Consider the following 23759-nt stretch of genomic DNA (forward strand, 5'->3'; position numbering starts at 1 on the left):
TTGTAACCGCTCACGTACGATTGTGTGGATAGTAGATTATGGATTTTGTTTATTGATTCTTAGCGTATGTGGAGAGTATAGTTTGTGTTTTATTATATATAATGAGAAAAGTAGGGGGATGTTTTCCTTCACGTCCGCGCTTTCACTATAAGAACCCACAGTATTCGTCGTTCAAACCATTCTACAAAGAAGATGGCTTCTAACCAAATGGACAAAATACAAACATTGCAAGACGTTTTAGACAACTTAGGAATGATGGAACAGATGTAAATAAGACTCGTTGAAGACCATTATTCCTATAGTCCCCATCGTGTAAAGATGGAAATTAATAACTTAAAAAAGGTAAAGGACAAGATTAGTGGTGTCATGAAATAAATAAAGGAGGAGAAGGAGGATGAAGAGGAAAGAATAAGAATAAGCAAATGGAACGAAAAAATTGAAAAAGAAGAAGAAAATGAGAAGAGGAAGAAAGAAGAGGAGGAAGAGAAGAAGAAAGAAGAGCAGGAGAAAAAAAAGAAAGAGAAGAAGAGAAAGAGTGTAGGAGATAAAATAAGAACTTGGTGGAGAAAAAGAAGAAATTAGAAGCAGAAGAAGAATAAGAAAACCCAAAGGCCCTTATCAGGACCAGCCATATTTCTCGAAAAGAGATAGCCTTTCCATTGCCTACCCTTTTTTAAATTTAAATTTAAATTTAAATTTAAAAAAACTTTAAAAAAAAAAAAATCCCATATTCAATTCCCCTTGTCCCTAGACAAACCCAAACTCTATTCCCATGTCAATTTCCCTTGTCCCTAGACAGACCCAAACTCTATGTTAAATTCCCATTGTCCCTAAAGTGGCCCAGCGTTTTTCTCCATGTTAAATTTCCATTGTCCCTAAAGTGGCCCAGGGGTGTTTTTAATGCTAAGTCCCATTGTCCGTAATGTGGCCCCATTTACTACTCACATATTTCACAGGTGCTCGACATGAGCTTGATGTTGAGAAGAAAAACTGTATAGTATGATAGACAGGGTCCTATGTCAAAACGGGTCATAGGGGTAATCTGAGGTATTTTTGTCACTCTGTATGATTTTTTCCTTCAGATCATTATTTATTTCTTCTCAACATCAAGCTCGCATCCAGCGCCTGTGGTAGTAGTAGGTTGTTCTGTTTGAAACAAGCGCCGATAACTAGCCAATAAATAAGCGCTTGTTTGCTTAGGACTGCAAACATATTAGTGTGTAGTCTTATCTAGAAATGACACGTTAACACATGACACAAATAACAGTCACAGAGGGGCTATCAGACAATAACAGAGCAACAAAGTGTCCATACTAAGGTAAGTAAAACGTATGTGTTGATTATAAAATACACTATTTACATGCATGCATGTGTAGTCATTTATTCCGCTAGTCGGATTTTAATTTTTTCCAGAATATATTCTGTTACACATCACATTGGATCCCCAAGGACTCTGTATTCATTTAGACAAGTCTCTTCTTGTTCGACACATGTCGATTCAGTGACTCATACGTAACATTGCTATAACATGCATTGTAGACGCCTACTGTTTTTCAACGATATTGTGGTTAGCTATCTAAATTTAGAATGTTGCAAAATTTAGTGCATTAAGTTGTGATATAAAATTATAACCGGTCCAATATTACAAATAATGTTAAGGAACAAAACATGAGGAATCCAATGAACTGCGGTACATTAGGTGAGTGAATGTGTAGGTAGGAAGAAGAGTGCGGTCAAAACACAGATGGTGTACATACGGTTCTTATTTCCACTGAGTATAACAACTGTTTGTACTTTGAAATTTTAGACAACAAATTGTCTGCTAACACGGAAACGTTGATATATAAATTAAGACTATGGTTTGCTTATTATTAAGCCAGCTTAGCAAAACAGACTTATTATTTTCGTTCTGATGGCATTTATTAGTCGTAGAACCCTATTTTATTTTTTCTCCTTAAAGCGGTATGATTATTGTACCGGTAAATTTCACCTCGACACTGTACTTTGAAGTCCGAAAATTGGGTTGAAATCATCTAAGTGAAAACAATCTGTACTTATATGAGACTTTAAGGTAACTCATTTAAACACCTCTTGTAATTTTTTAAAATAATTAACAGTGGTTTACTAGATGTGGCTAAACGAAAACAAATACGATTATGATAACCACCTCTCTTTTGTCCATGACCGACCATTCGTATTCTATCTAGAGTTATTCCATTCTAAAATAAGTGAGTCAGCCATGGGCCTTAAATATTGACTTGGTAGGATTGCTGACCTTACTGTTAAATGCAATTATTGTTAGACTCTCATGGCACACCATGATCGACCGAGAAGGGCGTATATCACTTAAAATTAGGAATAAACACAAATTGAGGTCCATTGGGTGCAAACGCATATTCCAAGAGTTAAACATATATTTTTTGATCATTTAATAAACTAATCACTCTTAAAGTGAGTGAGTCTAACTACCATTTAGAGTAACATCCTTAACGTTCAGTCTATTATAAAACCATGCAGAATGGTTCACATTGAGATAAGGCCTGGATCCCAAATATTGCCCAATCTATCCTCTCTTTCTCTACTATTTCGTATTCGAAATCGTCTGTGATTACACTGAAGTTGTTGATTTGTATGAGGCGCTGTAGAGGACAAAGCTGGTCCAATCAAAACGTTGCCGCTGAGACTGTAATGTCATATGTCCAGAATTCCAGTTTCACGTGTCGTATCAAAAAAGCTTGTCCTTAAAGTTCCATTTTCTCGGTCGAGATTTTAGATTGTATCTGTTGAATTAAACGGTCGTGGTTGAAAGTTATATTTTCTATGTCGAGGTTTTAGATTTTGTCGTTTGAATGACACGGCGGTGGTTGAAATTTGAAAGTTATACGTCGAGAATTCCTAATTTACATTTTGGTTCAAAGAGTTTATGCTGAAAGTTCCATTTCATATGTTGAGTATTTAGATTTCATCTGCTGAATTGCACAGCACTGGTTGAACATTCGATGTCCAATGTCGAGTTGTAAGATTGTATCTTCTGAATTACACGCCGGTTGTTGAAACTTTAATATCATATCTCGAGTTCAAATTTAACATGTTGAATCACACTGATTGTGTGGAAAAATCTATTTCGTAATCTGAGTTTTCAGATTGCATCTGTTGAATTACAGTGATTGGTCATTTTATTGTGCTTGCCAGAATTGTGTTTTATATATATATATATATATATATATATATATATATATATATATATATATATATATATATATATATGGTGAAATGATGTGGTGGTGTTAAAAGTAACATTACACAATGTCCACGTTAACCATTCATAATAATTTGGTTTATTAAACATCATTCGTGTATTCAGTTATGAGGCGCCATTACATTTCATGCATTTACAGTTTAAAAGTTACCATTCACAGGTCGAGAATTACTATGAATTTCTTCGCTAGAGATCGCTCTCGTGAACGCACCGTGTTATTTTTAAATAAGGAGGCTGCTTCTTGTTGCTGTGAAATTCAACAGATGAAATCTAAATACTCGCCATATGAAATGGAACTTTCATACAAAAATTTGCATACAACGAGTGAATTAGGGATTCTTAACATACGATATTGAAATTTCAACCACCGGTGTGTAATTCAAAATATACACTGTAAAACGTCGACAGAACTTTAAACCACTACTATATAATTTGGCATATAAAATATAAAATCTCCATCTAGAAAATGGAACTTAAAGGAAATGCAATTTGATCCAACACGTAATATTGGATTTCTCTACATACGACATCGAAATTTCAACTGCAGCTATTTCACTGGACCAGCTTTTGTCCGCTACTGCGCCTCGTAGAATTTATGTGTATCTTCTGCTGTACGCTGCGGCAATTCACACTTTATGAATCTCGCGAAAGCAAGGTAATTTTAGTTTAAAATTTGTTGGTCACTTACATGGAAATCTTTTGTTCTCGTAAATGTACTTTCGATTCTCTCGCAATGGCTCTTGTAGATAATGAGAGGCTTAACCTTCACATCGGGGCAAGGCCTGGATTCAAAATATTCCCGCCTAATAGAAGAATGTTATTGCGAGGACTTTATTTGGGTCTGTCTCTACTATTTCGTTTTTTTGAAAAATCGCCCATGATTACCGTGATGCTGTGTGTTCGCCTTCCAACTACTACTGCACTGTTAGGCAGTTTGATTGCCTTTCACACGTTGTGAAGGCAATTTTAGTGAGAATTAGTAGGTCACATTCATGGAAATCTTTTCTACTTTCAATTTTCGCCCAAAAGCTCTTGAAGGGTATGACTGTATAACATGCTTTACCTCCGAGAATGAAAGAGAATAAGAAAATATGAAAATTAGAGTAAAGTCAAATTAAATTAAAAGAAAAAAAAATGATTGAATGACAATTGAATATGAACTTATCCGGACCTTGCAAATCATTTTTGATTTTCTGAATAATTATTGAGATTGTGAAATTTTGTTTCTTGGTGTATTAAAATTAATGAAATACTTATGGTAATATACCAGACTAAAAGTAAGGTTATTGGGAAACAAATGGATCATTTATTAAGGCGGAAGAAGGAGTGAAATGGAACACAATATTGCATGAAAAGGCAAACAACTCTGGTCGATTTCTTGCACTCACCTGTCCAAGATACAAATCAATATTTTAGCAGCTTTATGGATAAATTAATAAATGAAAATATAATTGAAGCAGTATAGAAAGAGATGAAAAGAATGAGAAGTACGGCAAGTTTTAAACTTTCTAATTTAAAATACACTTGCCAGTTAACTGATTACAAATTTCAAATTTCAAGTATGTTGCCTGCAAAGCATCGGCAAGGCATATAAAACGCTTAGATAAAATAGGCAGCAATGTTATTTGCTTGCATTGGGAATAGTTTCTCTGACCTTTCGTTATGTAACCATCCTAGTAGAATAATACTGGAGGGCACTACTCACCATGGGCAAAACTAGGTCAGTGAAAACAAATTTTGAGAATAAACACCTTTTTTAATAGTTTCTGCTTCACATTGATCTAGATTGTTTTTAGCTCAGTGACATTGCAAAGATTTTGCATTACCAGTTTTACTTAAGTTAGGTCGGAAGTTTTCTTACACATTATTTTGCAGTTACCATTGGATTGAATTCTGCTAGCTGTAATGAAATTTCAGTGATTTGTTTGGAAAGGGTCACCTCAATGATGCTTCTAGTAAGTGTACTTGTACTCATATTGAGATCGCCATACATAATTTCTCCTATTCTTCTAAGGCGTTCAGTAATCGCTCCCATGAGTGCTAAGACTGATTCCTCTGGTTTTTTAATTTTACCGTCTTTACCAAACACAGCTAAATTATCTTCTGTTGCATCAGGAATCCGCATAATAATATGTGTCAACGGGATATTACTTGTCTTTAATCGTCCTTGTTTACCCTGAAAAACAACGACTTCATTTCGGTGTACATTTACGCAACTCAAAAGATTAGCAAGTTCATCCTTGACTTCGTCAAGGGTTGCATATTTTGATAAGTCGCCTTGATAAGCTTTACCCTGAGTAAGACTCATTGAAATCTTCCGTAAATATCTACCATTATACTTTAAGATCTGTTGAAAACATCGTTGGGTGGCTATACCGTCTACTCGTATACTCATGTACGACATTATGAGGTGGTATTGTTGATGATGACACAGCGTCGAGTACAGTAATTACTTTACGGCCACAAATTGGCGGATCAGTTATTTTCTGTGTTGGTAATGTTGAATACCAGACGGGAGTGTTTTGAAAGCGAGTTCTTTGCACTCTGCCGACATATTTTAAAAAGTCCTTTGGTGGCGCCAACACATACGAAGTAAAATAAACAAATCCACTTGGATCAATCGAGTATGCAACCCAGTGAGTACCTGGAACAGTACTTCCATCGAGATCAATTATAACGGTTTCTACAAGATTTGGTTGTTTTGGTAATTGATCACGCATAAAAACACCTCTGATTTTTTATGTTCAGTATTTTAGCAGCATCATGTAAATTATAACTGGACATAGGAAACGTCAGCGAAATGTCTCGGGAAGTTTCAGACCTTTTCTGTACCACAAGTGGGGATTTCGTGGTAGTTTTAGACTCTTTCCCATATATTTAAAAGTCTTTATTCCGTGACCTGTTGCTTTCTTTAGCGCCATCCCATCAGCAGTTCCAACAGCACCAAGTGCAACTGTTATTGCAACAGCTGGCGCTGTAGCGGCTATCAACGCTGGTATAGCTGAAACAAGTGAAAATATACCACCCGTCTTGACTGCGTCTTTAATAGCATCCTCAGACAGATTACGTTTAACGCCAGTTTTTGATTCTTTGGCTTTATTGAAGTGTTTGAGTTGACGTTCTGTCAATGATAATTTATTTGGACCACCTGCGATTTGTTCATTTTAGTGCTATTTTTATTATACAGTTCCTTTTGATAGTGATTGTAGGTTTTTAATATGACCAGGAGTCAGACTGACACAAACATGACGATATGACATTATAATATCATGAGCGATTTAATTATATGTTTGGAAACCATTACTTTTTCTACTGGGGCATCAATGATTCTCATTCGTCCACCAACACCTTCAAGTAACATTGTTTTGTCTGAGAGTATGACAGCGATTGCTCTATAATTAGTACCACCGACTGGTAGTGCAGTGACTCGAGTTCGAAAATGTATGTCAACGACTGACTTTCTAAACAAATCTAGATGTTTACACTAAAAACAGACAGTTTGTTCCACATTCGAACTGGATGTGTCTGGTGATTTTGTTTTCGTTATCAATTTTCTGATAATATGTACACCTGGCGGGGATAGCAAATTTTTTATCAACGCTGTAGCGGTTTCTAGCGTTGCAGCTATGTCAGAAATTATTTGCTTTATATCCCTGTCGTTTGTGATAGGTGTTAAACTACTCTGCGATCCAACGTTAATTTTATGAACAATCTTCTGTCCGACATCTGCACTCGCTGCAGATGCGGCTGGGGTGGCAAAAGCTTTAGATGCATCTAACGCAATTGGCGCTACCTTATGAGAAATTCCAGGTACATTTTTGACTATTTTAGAGAATATATGTCCAAACAAACCTCCTGCGATATGTCTGTGATACATTTTTCGTTGTTACATTTTGTTATACAAAACTGTCTGAAAGAAGTTTCCGACTGACCTCAAGTGCAGATGATATGTTACAATTTCGTTATTGAGACTTAGCTGCCGGTCGGATTGATCAGTCAGCGTCATCGTGATAGAAGATATTTGATTTTCGACACTTACAGGATCGTAGATTATCTGCTTTGGATTTACTTACATTAATGAACCTGGTATTATATCTGGACTAAAAAAATAAATTATTTGTCTTTGGCTACCACGTGCTGGATGCGACCGGCTCACAATCGAACAGTTTACTAAAATTGATCATACTTCTGTTATATCAACTTGTGACTCGCTAACATGTGAAACTGAAGCACTTTGCAATTCAAAACCGTATTGTTTTCGAGCCAAACTTAACAATGGCCCGATGCTACTGGAGGTACTGAAATCAACAAAAGAATTGTTTTTCAACGTGATTCTGGCACGCAGAATGTTATAGTTTGGAATAAGTTGAAAATTGTCTGATGTGGATTCAACTTTTTGTTTTAATCAACAACTTTATTGCTTTTTTTAAATCTATAATCTTGTAAGCGCCCTGCGGTATCTTAACTGAAATCCAAGTTGGGTCAGCTTGTTGGAATGATTGAAATGTAAAATCGCAGTTCACTTTAGTTCTTATATTTGCCATGGCATGCCAAGCAGTATCTGAAACTAATCCTATTTCACATAGCGTCGGGGACATTTGCGTCCCTGAGTTCCACCTCGATAGGTGGATTATAATTACTAGAGAAGTTTGCACTGTCTGTTGCAGTCTGCGATGAGTCAAGTAATAGTGTAGTTGATAATATTCTTATTTTATCTGATAGATAAAACTCAGAGTGCTAGCAATCTGAGCTTTGCGGTTAGCGAATTAATTCGCCACGAATCAAATCACTCTGTAAAATATAATATTTGTCGCATGGTGGATAACTGTTTTGCTCTGAGATTATCTAAAATTTAAAAAAATTCGTTCTTGATTTCTGTCCTCACATTTCAGGCTTCCTTTAATGATATTAATAGCATCATCCGGTCAGCTATTTCAGCGGTTGAGTTGAAGATCTTTAGACCATGAGCAACTTACTCTTTTGTAATATGTTTATCACGATTCCTTTCAATTGTGTTAAATAATCTTAAGAAATTCCATGATCTGGCATACGGTTGAGGTCTCATCCTAAAAGCGTCAGTCGCCTTAATCATAATATCATCAACAACTCAATAACGCATTTATTTAAAAAATCTGATGACCGCTTCTTCTTTTTTGACTTTAACATTTTCTTTACCATCATCAAGAATTTTCATTATTAATTGGACATTATTAATTTTTTTATATTGCTGAATAATATATATTTTTTACCTGATCAGATATTAATGGTTCTCGGTAATGTTTCTGAAAAAGCGTATTTTACTCTCGATATCAGGTCCTGAAATAAAAACTTATGAAAACGCTTTATTTTGTTTCGCAATTTCTTCTTGACGTAACCTAATGGTACCGATCCTCCTGTGTCTGTCTTCAGGATCACCTATTTTTTCGATTATATCTTCAGCAACTTTCTTTCTCCTTCCTCTACAATTCCTTTCAAACTTTTTCTTTTTAATGGTTCTATTTTTTCAGGTGATATTTTATCAACACCGGGTTGCTTTCCATGCATAAACTCGGTGATAGGCTAAAACAATCTTGTTGTTTCTTCTTCGGTTTGCTGTAGCCCGCAACGTTCCACCTCAACATTCTTTATAAATGCAGTCCTCGTTGCAACACATTTCTTTAGAACCTCTATTCGTTTCGCGTCCATTTTATTCTATTTTATTTTTGTTCTACTTATTTTAGATTTTGACTGTTAGACTAATTTTCAGTCTAAAAACCTGTATATTTCACATCTGAACATACGATTTCGATCTCATCCTAGCTTATTAAATAAGAAAAAGTTGTTTCTGCTATTACCTGTAGCATCATGATAAAGTTCAGCAAATTTATCTTTTAATATATCTCCCCATTGCTCTCGCGCTATATTTTGTACGTAAATATTGTCGAGTCCAGAAAATAGCACAAAACAACCTGTATTTCGCCTGATAAATTAATCGATATTGTCATATTCTTGTGCCAGATATACTGCATTGCATTTTCTGTTGCGCGACAAAGAAAAGTAAGATTTTATCTTATCCATCTTGGCATTGCTGATCGGAATGTTATCAAAGACAATTATTGTATGCTGAATCTAGCTCGGAAACTGGAATTAGATCTTTAGGATGTTTTATAATAAAAATATTGCCTACGCCAATTTCATATTTTAGGTTTTCATTATATTCGATAAGCAGCCCATGTTTATCATGATCTGGATTTTTGGTGTAAATATAAACTCGAAGAAGAGGTCGTTAAATAACAGATTCATAAGAAGATTAGTTTTGTCAGATACAGTTCGTCCAATTATTACACTCTGGTAGGTCGTGGGTATGTTTATGTTTGATTAACCGCTCCGTGTCAAAGTTAATTATGCCTGTTCTTTACTATGTATTCACAAAATTTTATCAGGCGGTCAAGATTAAATTTTATCAGGCGGAGAAAGTTACATTTTATCAAGCACTCAAAGTTAAATTTTATATTGCAGTAAGAAAAAGAATGAGCTGTTACGCAAATTTGTTACGTTTTCACGAGCTCAACAGAAGATAGAACAACAATTTCAACACTACGGCTGGAGAAGAGTTAACAAATTACATGAAAAAAATCTAGCGATACAATGACAGGTCATTTAAATATGTCAGGTCACCAAGTGCTAGACTTTGAAACAGCATATCATCCTGTCAACGTATGTAACTCACAAGCAGTAAGTTGTGGCCAAATTAAGACGATCAAAAATAGTAAGTTATCATTAAGTGGCGGAAGAATGACCGGAAATTCCAATATGAGTATCAATAAAGACAATCTGCAAACTGAATACCCACTTGCTGACGTACATATGGCACAAGCGTTAAGTTACTCACAACTTAGCGTGGTCGATAATAACAAGTTATCCTTAATTGGTAGAGTTATGACTGGTTCAATCGACACGGTTTGTACATTAATATTTCATAATCAACGTGATAACAGAACGTTGACCAGTAACGATTTTGCAACAAATGTAATGTTTGTCAAAGATAACTGTTTGACAAAATCAAGTGATACGATGACAGGTACGTTAAACATGGGCTCGAATAAAAAATAACAACGACTTATAAAGCAACTGCAAGATCGGATCTTACAAATAAATTATACATTGACGCTGTGAAAGCAGTTAAAATTACTGCTGCAGATGCAATTTACTTAAAATAATCTGGAAATACAAAAACTGGTGCGATTGATATGGTTGCTAATAAGATGCCTTCTACGTATTTCCCTGTTGCTTGAGCCGATCTTGTGAATAAACAGTACGTAGACTCAGTTACCCATTCGCTTGCGATTGGTGGTAGTATAAAAAGAGCTAAAAATATTAAGGTCATATTCCACATTTGGAAATGTCAATTACAAGTTTCATATCGGACGTATTTACAGCTGACGATTAGAAGGATCCACTGATGATACAACTTGGACTACTCTGTATACGACATAAGATCTTAATGTTGGTGTTTCTCGGCAATATACACAAAATCCCACAGTAATCACAAACAAATACTCATATTTCCAGATTTATGTTGACAACGCGAATAGTCCATTTCCAGGTTCGACGATGTTTCAGATATATACCGTAGATGACCTAATATAGGTCATTGCAATTTTAATGTGATTATAATATATAATGTCTGCTGATCCTCCATCGATCATAGTCGCAAAGGTTTTATAATTTTATTATAAACCCGAAAAAGGAGATCGAAATGGCTGATGTTGATCAGCTAGACCCAGAAAGTGTCGAGGAATGAAGAGCAACAAAAATAATTGCTCGAATGAAAAATATTAAAATTAGAATAGTGACAGATTTGCTAGAGTTTCAGGAATGAGAGGCCCTAAATTAATGTACGCGATCAGAAACCTTTATATAATTAGCAAATACTGTACTGTAAGTGAGTGCGAGGAACGGCGACTAATGTTTGAAAAGTTTTTTTTATATAAATACGTTGATTGAACTAAATAAAGAAAATATTTTGACAATCGACAAATCTAGCATTCAAAACCAAAAGTTCGTACTGATTAAAACCCAGAACAAGAGCGAATAAAGAAGATTTATGATGAACTTGACAAACTATCTGTAACAAGGAAACATAAGTTTTTTAAAAATCGTTAGCTCAAAGACAGATTTGCTAAACGTCGAGTATTTCGTTTGCTAGGCATGGACTATTATGATAAAAAGACGTTAGAAATAGTTGAGAATAGTACTGATACTAACCTGCTAACATCGGCATATCTAGTTCTAATATACTCTCTGACCAGCGATACAAAAAGGTATAACTTATATCACATTAATACTTCACTAAACACACTAAGTCTGATACTAAGTTCAATATTGAGTTATATGATGATGTCGAACGAGCCATATTTTCTCAAGAGCTTTATGATATTATAACCGTGAAACCTACTATTGATGAAGATTATGAAATATGGATTGTTACTGAGAGAATCAAAATACAGAAATATCAGGCAGATGATTGCTAGATACCTAAACCTACCCGCCAGTGACATAAATATAGAACAAGCATATATTCGTGATCTTTTGAGTTTTGCAACAGCATAAGCAATTCTCAGGCAGCATCTAGTACGTAAACATTTTAAGCTGTGACAGTTATGTTGAGTTGTTAGTTATATGATGAAACAGAGGCTATTTATCCTGATAGAGTAAATGATATTACTGAAATACCAACAAATTTTGATTCCCAAACTTTCATCCTCAGACCGTAGAGTTTTAACGGATAGCAGATGTAATGAGATCTTATCTGAAATATATGATAAATACATAGATTTTCTTGCCGATCCTGTTAATAATAAATTTAGTGATCTGATTGTAAAGGCTGCCGCTGAAAATACCTTCACTACGGCAATTGAAATAATTGCTAAAATAGTTTCATAATAATAAAAATAATAATCGATTTCAACCATATTTCATCAGGTCTCTCAGACAATGACTTAGACAAGCTGATCAAATGCTAGAAATATTATCATAAGAACTTTACTGCGTCAGAAAAGCCAGGAAATATTATAGTAAGATAATAAGCGTGTTGAATTACATTCCAGTGTTATTAACAACGACTGGAATCTCATAAGTGGGAGTATTAGGAAATCCATTACTCCTTATAGTATCAGGGGTGGGTGCTGCATTATCAGCGGTGAATAAAGGCATCGCCAAAATATGATAAGAGTAATGCTTTGTGTAAAATTTCGACAGCGACTTACAATAAGATTCCTAATCAACTTCAAGCTTATCTGCTTGATGAGAAGTTTATTATGCTAGATCTGATACATGAGCTGCGAGTCAAAGACGATTTGTTGGTTGATATGATACCGAATAGAGCTGTGAAATATGAAAAACAGTACTCGTTAAATTTTGTGTGAAATGTGTAATATGGAAGATATAACAGAGGGAGATACCACGTTGAAGATTAGGAGATTTCTCTTTCAGGGTAAACATATGACTATAATGCTTAACAATGAAAAGTACAGGATGCATTTCAAAACCAGAAATAAGATAAAATTATTTCTGGTTCACACAGAAAATTCAGATTATATTAGTAAGATTGCTTGATCACAGACTCACTTTCTGCTGCTATTGATAATCTTTACAATCCGATATCACAGGACAAATACACAAGATCAAATTTTATCCACATGTTAGAAGCAGGTTCTCTTATCAATGGTAAGATAAATTTATATTGTTTAGCCATGACGATGAGAGTTATATAATAGCAGAGGCTGACACTTTAAAAATAGCTCGACAAGTGGCTGTGTCAAAATAATCGATAGAGCCCCCGTTGTGAAATCAGACGCTCATTTATGACCTAAATTTATACGAGAACATCTTTAGGGCGCGTGTTGTGAAATATATAATTATCGACTATGTTATTACATGTAAATCTCAGCGAGTTATTAAAACCGCATAGGCATTTGACATTCAGACGTGTGACCTTATATCGAAAAACCCTGCGTGTTTGATATAGAAAATTTTGTGTGAAATATAAAATAAATATCTCAGTAGTGAGCATAAGTAGGATTGTTTCTGATTCAACCCAATTTGGTTTGACAACAAAGATGATTCAATGAAAAGTTCTCATTGTGGTAATCAAATTATGAATTAAATTGTGTTGTCTCAACAAAGTTGTTTTCGTTTTTTATTTGGACTAACATGGGTGGTATGGGAGGGGGTAAGAATTATGCTGTTGTAACCAATTTGTGTTAGTGTTTTTTCTTTTCCTTTGCAATGTCTTCAGAAGCATTGGAAATTATGAACATAAGGTATTTTAAAATGACTACATGTATGGAATGTGCTTAAAAATAAATTTTAATTAACTCTTTTCGATATTCAGAATATTTCATAGGAAAAAACAATCCTGTACCTACAGTAGTTACATTTTTAGTCTCAAACAACGTAATACAAATTACAGACAGGTCAATGTCAAAATATCTCCAAACATCTTCAGAAGTACATGGACTTTTCATATAAAAGTTTGGCCTTTTTTGTATACAGTCTTTTAACCTCACTTATGTGGGTAATGCATGCAGCCGTTTTGCCATCTGATAATCTAGTTATTGTAAACACAGCGATCTTGCAACATATGATATTGCAGTCATTGGTACATATTCAAACATAGTCGCAGTTAATACTTAACAAATATAAATTTGATTGGAGGATCGATATTGCTATAAATATATTTTGCTAAATATTAGTTCAAGTCTGTCGGTAAATCTATGGAAACGTAAAAAGACCAATTTTGTTCTTATTTGAAGCAAAACAACAACACTTTCATCGTTACCTTTTTCCTGTTCTCTCGACTTCAATACATAGATTATCCATGAGTGGTGCATTCCTTACTTCTTTAAGCGTAATAAACAGTTACAATCTACATTGCACATTAAGTACTATTCAGTTTAATTTTATTAAAAATAAATGGAAGCTATTTTCTTTTCTCAAAATGAATATAGGACATCTTTTGTAGTATTGTTTAAAATGCAGTCTTCATATCCATATCTTCTAACTAGTGTTTGTTGCACCTTACTCGGTGTTAAAGCTCTAACAACATTTTCTAGCGACAAGTTTTACGTTTACTAAACTCTTTGGTCATAATTTACTTAATATGATCAGGCACATTGGAAATCATCCCGCTGGAGCTTGCGGAATAGTGTCATGGGTACAACTGGTTAGTACGAACTGTTCATACTGAGTATATAAATTCAGCTAAGCTCACCCTACTCTCACCCCTAACATGAAATAAAACAATTGCAACATAAACAACAAAACACAATAAAACAACAAGTAACAATTCCATTCTAGGTATGTAATGGTCAACCTGGTCATATTTTTGTTTTGTACATCCCAACTGTTCGCTCCCGAACATACCTATTCAAAAGACTAGCTGACTATCACACGATTTTCTTTGGCGATTATTCTATTAGTACTAATTGGGATATGCCAGGTAACAACTAAATGGGATGTGCCAGCTTAGAAAGATTTGTTATACAAGATGTATTCGTCCGAAATGTATTACTTTGTTTTCTTATTTCTGTCATTTTCTGATGTATTAGTAGAAAATATTGCTTTGAATGGACCAACCATATACGGCAAGGGCTGTGTTTTGGCAAAAACTAAGTTGTGCTCTTATCTTGTATATCATGTACAATCCCCGGTATGTATATACCTTCTTCGGCAGCTTTTATCTAGAGGTGTGTATATGGTATGTTGTGTGGCTTGTATCTACTTACCTCATTACCTAAATACAGCGGGAATGATACAACTTCATTGCGACCTGATATGGGTAGCTACACGTGGCTTGATAATATGGGACAACACTGTCAAACAATTTCCTTAACTTAGATCAATCTCAATATTAAGAAAGGTTTCCTATTAGAGCAATATTTTGTGATCCAATGCGTTTTCTGTATTAATAGCTTTCATTAACTTTCAAACGGGAAAATAAATAAAGCACATTTTATAATACTACCTGAAGACAAGATTGAATTTATAAATTATAAGTTTACAGGAAGTATTAAGCTCGTACGACATCACTCTTGGTTGAAATACGTATAATTGATAATAAAAATGAAACAAAGGTCATGCAATGACATTGTGTAAAAAGAGGGGAAGGTTAGCAATAATTCCTTTAACGAACTGCGTAAATCCCGACAGAACATTAATAAACATTTATCATAATTCAATTCAGTTCAGGTCAATAGTTTATTCTCATAAGTAATGCATACAATCATGCTTATAGAGTATATACTGCTAATATTGTGTGCTTAACAAATGATTGCGCATGTAATTTTAAACAAAAACTCAACAAGTAGATGCAAAAGAGAGGGAAGACAAATATACACATTCTTTATAATATGTTACTGTAGAAATAAAAAATTGTGAACATATTAATTTCTTTTAGCCAGAACTTGACAATTTAATTTGGTTTTGCATTGCATAAATGGTTTATTCCAGAAGTAGTTTTGAATTAAGTGTATAAGTAAGTTAGTGTGTACAGAACATACCAAAATAAAATGATATTAATCTTTAATATCGTAGTTATTGTATAGCATACAACATCTTTCACTTTTATCGATTATGTTGCTTCTATACTGAACTAGTTGTCAGGATTGGATGATAATGAAAATAGTTAATATAAAACCGAACACAAAACAAATTAATTACTTCCAGATTAAATCCTTGCTTACTTCACGACTCAAATGTCTTTTCTGATCATTTGGATCAAATGATATTCATATTGTTTCTATCCCCATGTACGAAACACCACTACAGCTTGCATTAGACAGCTTGACTTGATGTGAAAATTGGTTGGAATCTCTATTAAAAAGGGCATGATTTCCACAGATGACATTATAATTTTAAGTAAATAATGGCCAAGTAGACCTTAGAAACTTTAAATATTTTGCTAGAAAATGTTGCTGATGTTATTCTTACTTTTTCCCCTTTGTAGAAAATAGCATTATTGATGGGCATTCGATAATTAATATTTCACTGGCAAATAAAGAAAGATGCGCATATGTGCGTACGTAAGCGCGCATGTGTTTTGGTGCAATGTATTCACACTTTCTTGAATACGTTTACCCAAAGCTAAGCTTATACTTTTTTCAATGCTTTAGTTACGTTTCAAAACTCCAAATATAGAAGAAAAAAAAAACGATACAAATTATATACATTTATAATAAATCTTAAATTGAAATTATTCATTTTTAGCTAACAAATTGCTAAGATAGATTGTCCACTTGTGGCATTTACATAGAATTGATTGTGCGTTTAGAAATATATTTATCTAAATGTCCTCAATATGGAAACTGAAACACATGCAGGACGACGGTTTCCTTGTGGAAAGGGTATGTTATATCGTCTAATACAAATTGTTCTCAACGGACATGTGCAATTTATTTATCCACTTTTTAGGTTTATGGAAAAATAATTACTTTTTTGTGATTATCCACACTAATCCCATGTCTCAGAAATAACCTGGTTATGTATAAGTTATTTAGGAATAATGGTCTAATTGGTAATACAAATATTAAATCTGAGCTAAATTCTTTCTCGGATGTGTAAAACAACTTACTCATGATCATAAATTCATAATATTTCTAGACTTGATACTTACCAGCCTAAAATAGAAAAACATCGAACTTTGCCAAAATCCATCCAGCAGTTTTCTTGCCAAAAGAATAAAATTAACCTTCTGTTCAACATAAGGAATGTGTTCCCACAATTACAAACGTGTTTCATGTATAAACCTGGTACTCAGACAAGTGATTCCAATATTAGGACTCAGTCTTATAACAAGGTTCAAATTTTGCAATGTTTAGAACATAAGCTTAAAACTTAATAATTTTCACTCATTTCACACTCTATTTCTCATAAATTATTTGTTATATAAAAAAACAACTTTAATCTGTGGTAAAATTTTAAGTCGAGGTTTCTTTTTTGAAATAATCTACTCGTATTTGGTTAATGTGAGGAGGAGAAAATGCCATACATTAAAATAGGTAAGTTGACTGGCATTAGAAATACTGAAGACTATGCACAAACTTATTTCACTTGTAATAAATTATATTCTGTGCAGAAGACCAGAGCTTGAGACTGCTTTATCACCTACGTCAATGAGCTTTATTAATATGGGACCATTGTCCTTCACGAGAAAGGAACATATAAATAATGGCACGTTCAATTGCAAACAGTCTGCTCTCAATTTTAAAACGAAATATGTGCTTTTCTTTTTCAGAAGCTTTGAAAATATGACAGCGAAGAACGAAGATACAAAAATAATAAAAACATTGGAGGAAGTTCCATTTTCATTCAGTGTAAATATAAAAAATTTAACGCAGCGACAGGCACATATACTGTTGATGAAATTGCGAAGGGAATATGAGTGTCAGGAATACGAGCACCACGAGGAAATCAAAAGATATTACAATCTGACCACTTACCTGCATTACCTTTGCAGAAATGTAGAGGAGGCCAAAGAGTGTAATAGAAAAGCATTGGAAGTGGACCCTGAAAGTATTGTAGCTCTAGGAAATAAAGCATGGATACAATACAGAGAAAATAACCGCAGTGAGGATTTGAAAGAAACTGTGAACATTATTAAAAGGGTTGAGGCACTTTGTTTGAATCGGGAAAAGCTTCTTGTAGCAAAATCAGAAATTGCATACTCCTATGCTCGATTTGGAATGATGTACTACAAACAGGCAGAAGCTATCTACCGAGACGTTTTAGCGGAGGTCATAGATGGGGACGAATTGCCAACGGTTCTGTGGCAGTATGGCTGTGGGTTGCTAAATAGGCGAATATTGGCCCAAACGATTTACGGCTTCAAAGAAAATGTTCAAGAACACGAAGATAGGATTGTGCGTGCCGCTGATTTGCTGTTTAAAGTGGCGAAGAATGGTACAAATCATAGATTAATGGCAAGAGCCTGGGCCGAATTAGGAAATCTTGCATTTGCACAGAAACGTAACCAGAAATGGATGACACTGATCCCAGCAGATTTGAAGTATGAGACCGCGGATAATATGTTTAACTACGCAGATATGACAAACGAGCAAATATTGGACACCCCTGTACTGGAGCAATGTGCCAACCATTTTAAAAGATTAGGGAAATATGGTGAATGCGAAGAGTTATTGCGCAACGCATTAAGAAGTAAGAAATCATCCAGAGCATATCAATGGCTCGCTGAAGTATTACAGATACAATTTATGAAAAGGTTGAATGCAACAAAAGAACGACCACCGAAATGGATACCAGACTGTGAAGAGACTCGTGAAATCTTGCAAACATACGATGCCGCGATCGATACTCAACAGAATTTTACTGCTATGGAATTGAAGGGTAAATTTTTGATGGAGATGGGAAAGATAATGGAAGCGGTTGATGTGTTTGAGTATGTATATACGTTAGTCAATGCAACGGAAATACAACCGGAAGAATGTGACCATAATGTTTTCTGTCAAATTTATGTTGCCAAGTGTCTCCTTTATTTGTCCAGTGATGAAGAAACAATTACACGTGCAAAGGATTTGCTTCGCTTTGCCATTGAAATAACTGTTGATGTACGACGAAAGAGAGAGCAAAGCCTGAATCTCACGGACAACCAAAGTCCCACCACTTCAGCTATGTTAAAATCGGAATTCGACGGCCCTGGGTTACCACAGTTATCAAAGCTACTGAAAGATGCCGTGGAAGAAATGCGGAAACTATTGCGAATAGGTAATCGGACAAAGGAGTCTGTGTTTGACGAAATTGTCCTTCGTGCGTTGCATGACGACAAAAAAAGTGTTTCGGAGTTGTGCAGAGAAATTGAAGGAATGAAATTAGACACTAAAGACCAAAGAGAATTCACTCAGGTCCTGATCCGCAATAGAGAATTCGGCAAGGGTCTTTTTCATTTAAATCAAATGATTATTTGTGGCACATGGCCGCAAGAGATGAATGAATTTGCCATCGAAGCACACGTAGACGGAGCAATGGATGCCCTGAAGAAAGATGACTTGGATTTAGCTGCAGCTAGACTTCGAGCAACGTTTGACTTGAAATTTCCTAAGGAGGACCTCACACCTAAACGAGAAACTTTAGATATCTTTCTCATTGCCAATGAATGCAAGAGAGACTCAGCGTTAAAGTTACAAGAATTATTTGGTCACTTAACCAAGCTGGAAATTACCTCCTGCTTTGATATAATGCAAGCTGGATTGATATTAAAGAGTACTGAGAAGAGTATAGAACAAAGTTCAATAATTGCGATCCTTTTGGGTGAAGGTGATCTGACAAATCGTGATTCAGACTCAGCATTGTTTCAATTGCTGGTGGAGTCAGCTCAGTCAGTACACATGACCTGCAAAGAGCAGAAAGTTTTGGTTGTTATTACACTTTCTGACCTTATAGTGATTCCCGCTTGTCTGAGAAATGTTCCTTGTTTTGTATTATTTGAACCACTTCAGAATGAGAAAGAGTGGATGCATACATTCTTTCGCCAGACTTTAGTAAATTAAGATCCGTAGAAAATCTTGCTGGAAATGAGATAAATGCGAACAAATTTCTCTCTCAGTATCTCAAGAGAAAAGTAGTCCATTCGGAGGAAATAACATCTCTGCTCCTGCTCTTAACCAAGGAAGAAATTCTTGCTTATATATATATATATATATATATATATATATATATATATATATATATATATATATATATGTATGTATGTATGTATGTTTGTGTGTGTGGTGAGAGAGAGAGAGAGAGAGAGAGAGAAATGAAGCAAAAACACTTCTACATCAATACATAAACGTATTGTGATCTTGGATATTAGAAATGCTGAATATAAACGCATTTTGGGTGTACATAGGATTTGTCAATCGAATTCTCTCCATAAACGAAAATTTTGAAACTATTCAAAATACAGTAGATATATACCTATGGTTTTCATATATCAACCCTAACGGATCAATTTATACGAATAAAACTATTACACTTAATCAGACGTCGACACACCAAAAGAGACTGGATTTGTATTGAAACCTGATATCTTTGTATTATTTCAGACATTATAATTAACTATTCATCGTCTTGAAAGGTACTTTTAATGGGACTTTTCATTTGCAGCTGGCATCAACGATTCATCAGTATTTCGTTATAACCTCACTTCGTACATATGGTAGCATGCTTATACTCTAACAATAAAAAGACATCAAATCAAAATGTTTACCTATTGAAGCATTGGAATGTTTACATCAAGTAGGTCTGCTGACAACTGAATAATCCAGTTGCGAGGCAAACATTATGAAATCCAAACACAATGCTTTTTTGAGAGTCTGCAAAATGATCAATGTAATAAATTTATTAAACATAAGTTATTTTTTTATGACCAGATACAGTTTGAATTTTAATTTAATGCAGCACAAAGGATAATGAATTGTAAATCTAGAATAAATAGTGCCAATGAAGAACCTTTGTAAAGCATTCGACATGTTACAGTCAAAGTCTTAAAATGAATTCTATTACATATTATGTACATGTGTTTGTAAATTATTAATAATTTGTTTACTGGCATTTGAATTCAAGGTTTAGCCTTATTCACAAATATAGAATGTTCTGGATTAGAAGTTTTAGCCCACATTATCATCACTTATTGTGTCATAGGATTTTGTATAAGACAAGGCTATGGTAGTCAAAATTATTTATTCATATCTTAAGATCAGTCGGTGGAGGCAATTTCGTTGTGTTTAGATATAATTTTGATATGAATCATTTATTTAAAAATAATTTAATTACAAAGTGTTCATTGACCTTTGGGAGAAAAAACGATTGGGCATTATTGTGACTTCATTCAGAGACATTTTGGCTTACGACATAGCAATGAACCAACGCTATTGGTATATTGACCTATTCAAGACTACTGGTATATCATCTCATTCAAGATTATTGTAACATCAGTAAGTTCAATTAATTCATTCAAAACACTTTATACTTTTGGACTTGTGATATAACTTTGAGAAATATTGTGGATTTAATTCACAAATCCGTACATTCCTCTTAGAGAGTTTACTTTGCAACTTACATAAATACACATATTTGTTGATTTCACTAAATTTGCTGGTTTCATATCTTTCTGATAATTAGTTCAAGACTATAGAGTCGTAAAATAGATATTTCCCATTTGTCTCCACCCTAACATATCCACCATAGGGTTCCGATGCAAATTAACGGCCGTTTGAGAATTTTTAATACGTTTGCTATTCAGTTAAAACCTAACTCCGCCTATCAAAACTCGGGTGAGGTGTAGAGGGGTGAGAATTGGAATTGTGTATTTATCTTCACACAGGTCCACCTTTTCTGCATTGTTGGTAAGATTATGGTCCCTAGAAATTTAAACTGGATTTATAGCATGCTGGGGGCACGTAAGACATTTACTATGTCTGGATAACCCAATATTATTTCCAAAAAGGTAACAACTATCGAACTCAGTGAGTGTACCTTGGTATGTTGTTATATTGCACAATTTTACTCATGTTGTTTAATATGATATCGACAGTTTATGTTGTTCGTTGAAATGAATCATTAGTCACATGAAACGCAATTTCACCTGATACACCAGCTTTCGCACATACCTTTCAAGCGATATGCACACACACTATATATATATATATATATATATATATATATATATATATATATATATATATATATGTTTATGTCTTATTACAAACTTCATACCATCTTGCAATATTCGGTGCGTCAATTTGAAAAAAATCACATCTTGCAAAGTCAGCATTCTCATATGAGCAGTGTGGTTAATTTTCAGTGTTAGCTGTCCTTTCATGTCCTTCTCAAATATTTTTGACAAGTCGCCTTTTCGTGTGCATACGACCTCAGAAGCATACACTTCAAACAAATTATATTTGTCCTTATTCTACAAAGAGACAATGGCTCTTAACTTAGAATATGCTAACTCAAACATTCTATGCAATATATGGCTTCTTGGATGGAATGAAAGAAGACTTTATTTTTATATATACGCAGACAAGCAGATATACAACCCATTTATTGGATTTATGCCTGAAGGGCAAAACATTTCTTATATCCTAAATAATGCTTTGAAAGATATATGGAAATCTATAATAATGTTAATTTGGCTCCTTTGCTGTGGATTTGTAACTTTCCGGATAAACATTTATTCGGAAATATTTCTCTTTTCAGTAAGTTTTTTGTAAGAAAAAAAGAAACTATTCGAATTAAACATTATTTCCAAAGCTGGTAACTTTAAAAACAAACTAGTTGTATTGGTAAATTTATTTCTAAGAACAATAGGTAGAAGTAAATTTCTAATCAATGTTTTGTGAAATGTTTTTTTCTTAGGGACCAAGAGACGTCAAATATTACAACAAATGCAGTAGAAATCTGGAAGTATAAAACTATAAGTTGTAAAGGTTAACATGCCCATGACAAAGGCTACCTACCTACCTACCTACCAGTCTGTATGCACACATACATACATATATACAGGCATACATGCATGCATGTACGCATAAAAGATAGGGATAAATAGATAAATAATCAGACAGACAGACAGCAAGCAAACAAAACGCACGCACCCGTCCATTCACATACATAAATACAGAGACAGACATACACACATATAGACAGACATGCATTCATACACGCATATAGACAGAGAGATCGGCAGGCAGGCAGATACATACATACATACATACATACATACATACATACATACTTACATACATCAACTTTATACGGACTTCACTGTAAACCGTTGAACATGGATGACAACCTAGAAATAGTGAGCGTTACAGGGGTGATGAAAAGTCCGATTTAGAAGAAGACTTGATAGCAACTCAGACCGAAAAAAATATATACCTTCAAATCGATTCGAGATTTGGAACTTTGGACAGAGATGAATTTAAAAAGAAGATGTGTTTGGAACTGGATATGCAGAGTTTAAAAGATATAAGACTATCACTACACGACCTGGCTAAACTGGAAAATGCCAATTATCCTGTGACTCGTATAGTTGAGAGGACAGTAAGATGTGATAGTGCACCTCTAGAGGAGAGATTAGCTGAGGATATATTTATTCTATACCATTTCTTAACAGGAGATAACAACTTATCTGAAGTGAAAAGCCTTGCGTCGAGACAGAAGCCAAGCACGGGTATGCTTGATAACAGTACATGCGTAAGTCAAGCATCTAAAAGAAAATGATCTAACAAACAGTCTCAGCGATCTGAACTAAAACCAGAACAGGTGATAAAGTTATCAGAACAAAATTCAGTACCATCAATATCAAATGATAAAAATGACAGTTCAGTAACAACAGAGAACTTAGACAAGATAATAGACCTAACACATTTTATACAAAGCAGTATTCAACAAATGAAAGATGACATTAGAAATGAATTGAAAACTGAGCTTGACAAGATACGTAAAGAACTACTCAGTA

At 34.4% G+C, this 23759-nt stretch overlaps 1 protein-coding gene across 1 annotated transcript; it reads left to right on the forward strand.

Moving 5' to 3' along the window:
- The first annotated feature begins 1185 nt into the window (after nucleotides 1-1185).
- LOC149798483 (uncharacterized) lies at nucleotides 1186-19929 on the forward strand. Its single transcript, XM_089960612.1, has 2 exons — nucleotides 1186-1318; nucleotides 17535-19929. The coding sequence occupies exon 2, from the start codon at nucleotides 17548-17550 to the stop codon at nucleotides 19801-19803; it is 2256 nt and encodes a 751-aa protein (XP_089816738.1). The 5' UTR covers nucleotides 1186-1318; nucleotides 17535-17547; the 3' UTR covers nucleotides 19804-19929.
- Nucleotides 19930-23759: the final 3830 nt, after the last annotated feature.

The sequence above is a fragment of the Sinohyriopsis cumingii genome, chromosome 6, assembly GCF_028554795.1.
Source record: "Sinohyriopsis cumingii isolate HCF-2022 chromosome 6, ASM2855479v2, whole genome shotgun sequence".
Lineage (NCBI taxonomy): Eukaryota > Metazoa > Mollusca > Bivalvia > Unionida > Unionidae > Sinohyriopsis > Sinohyriopsis cumingii.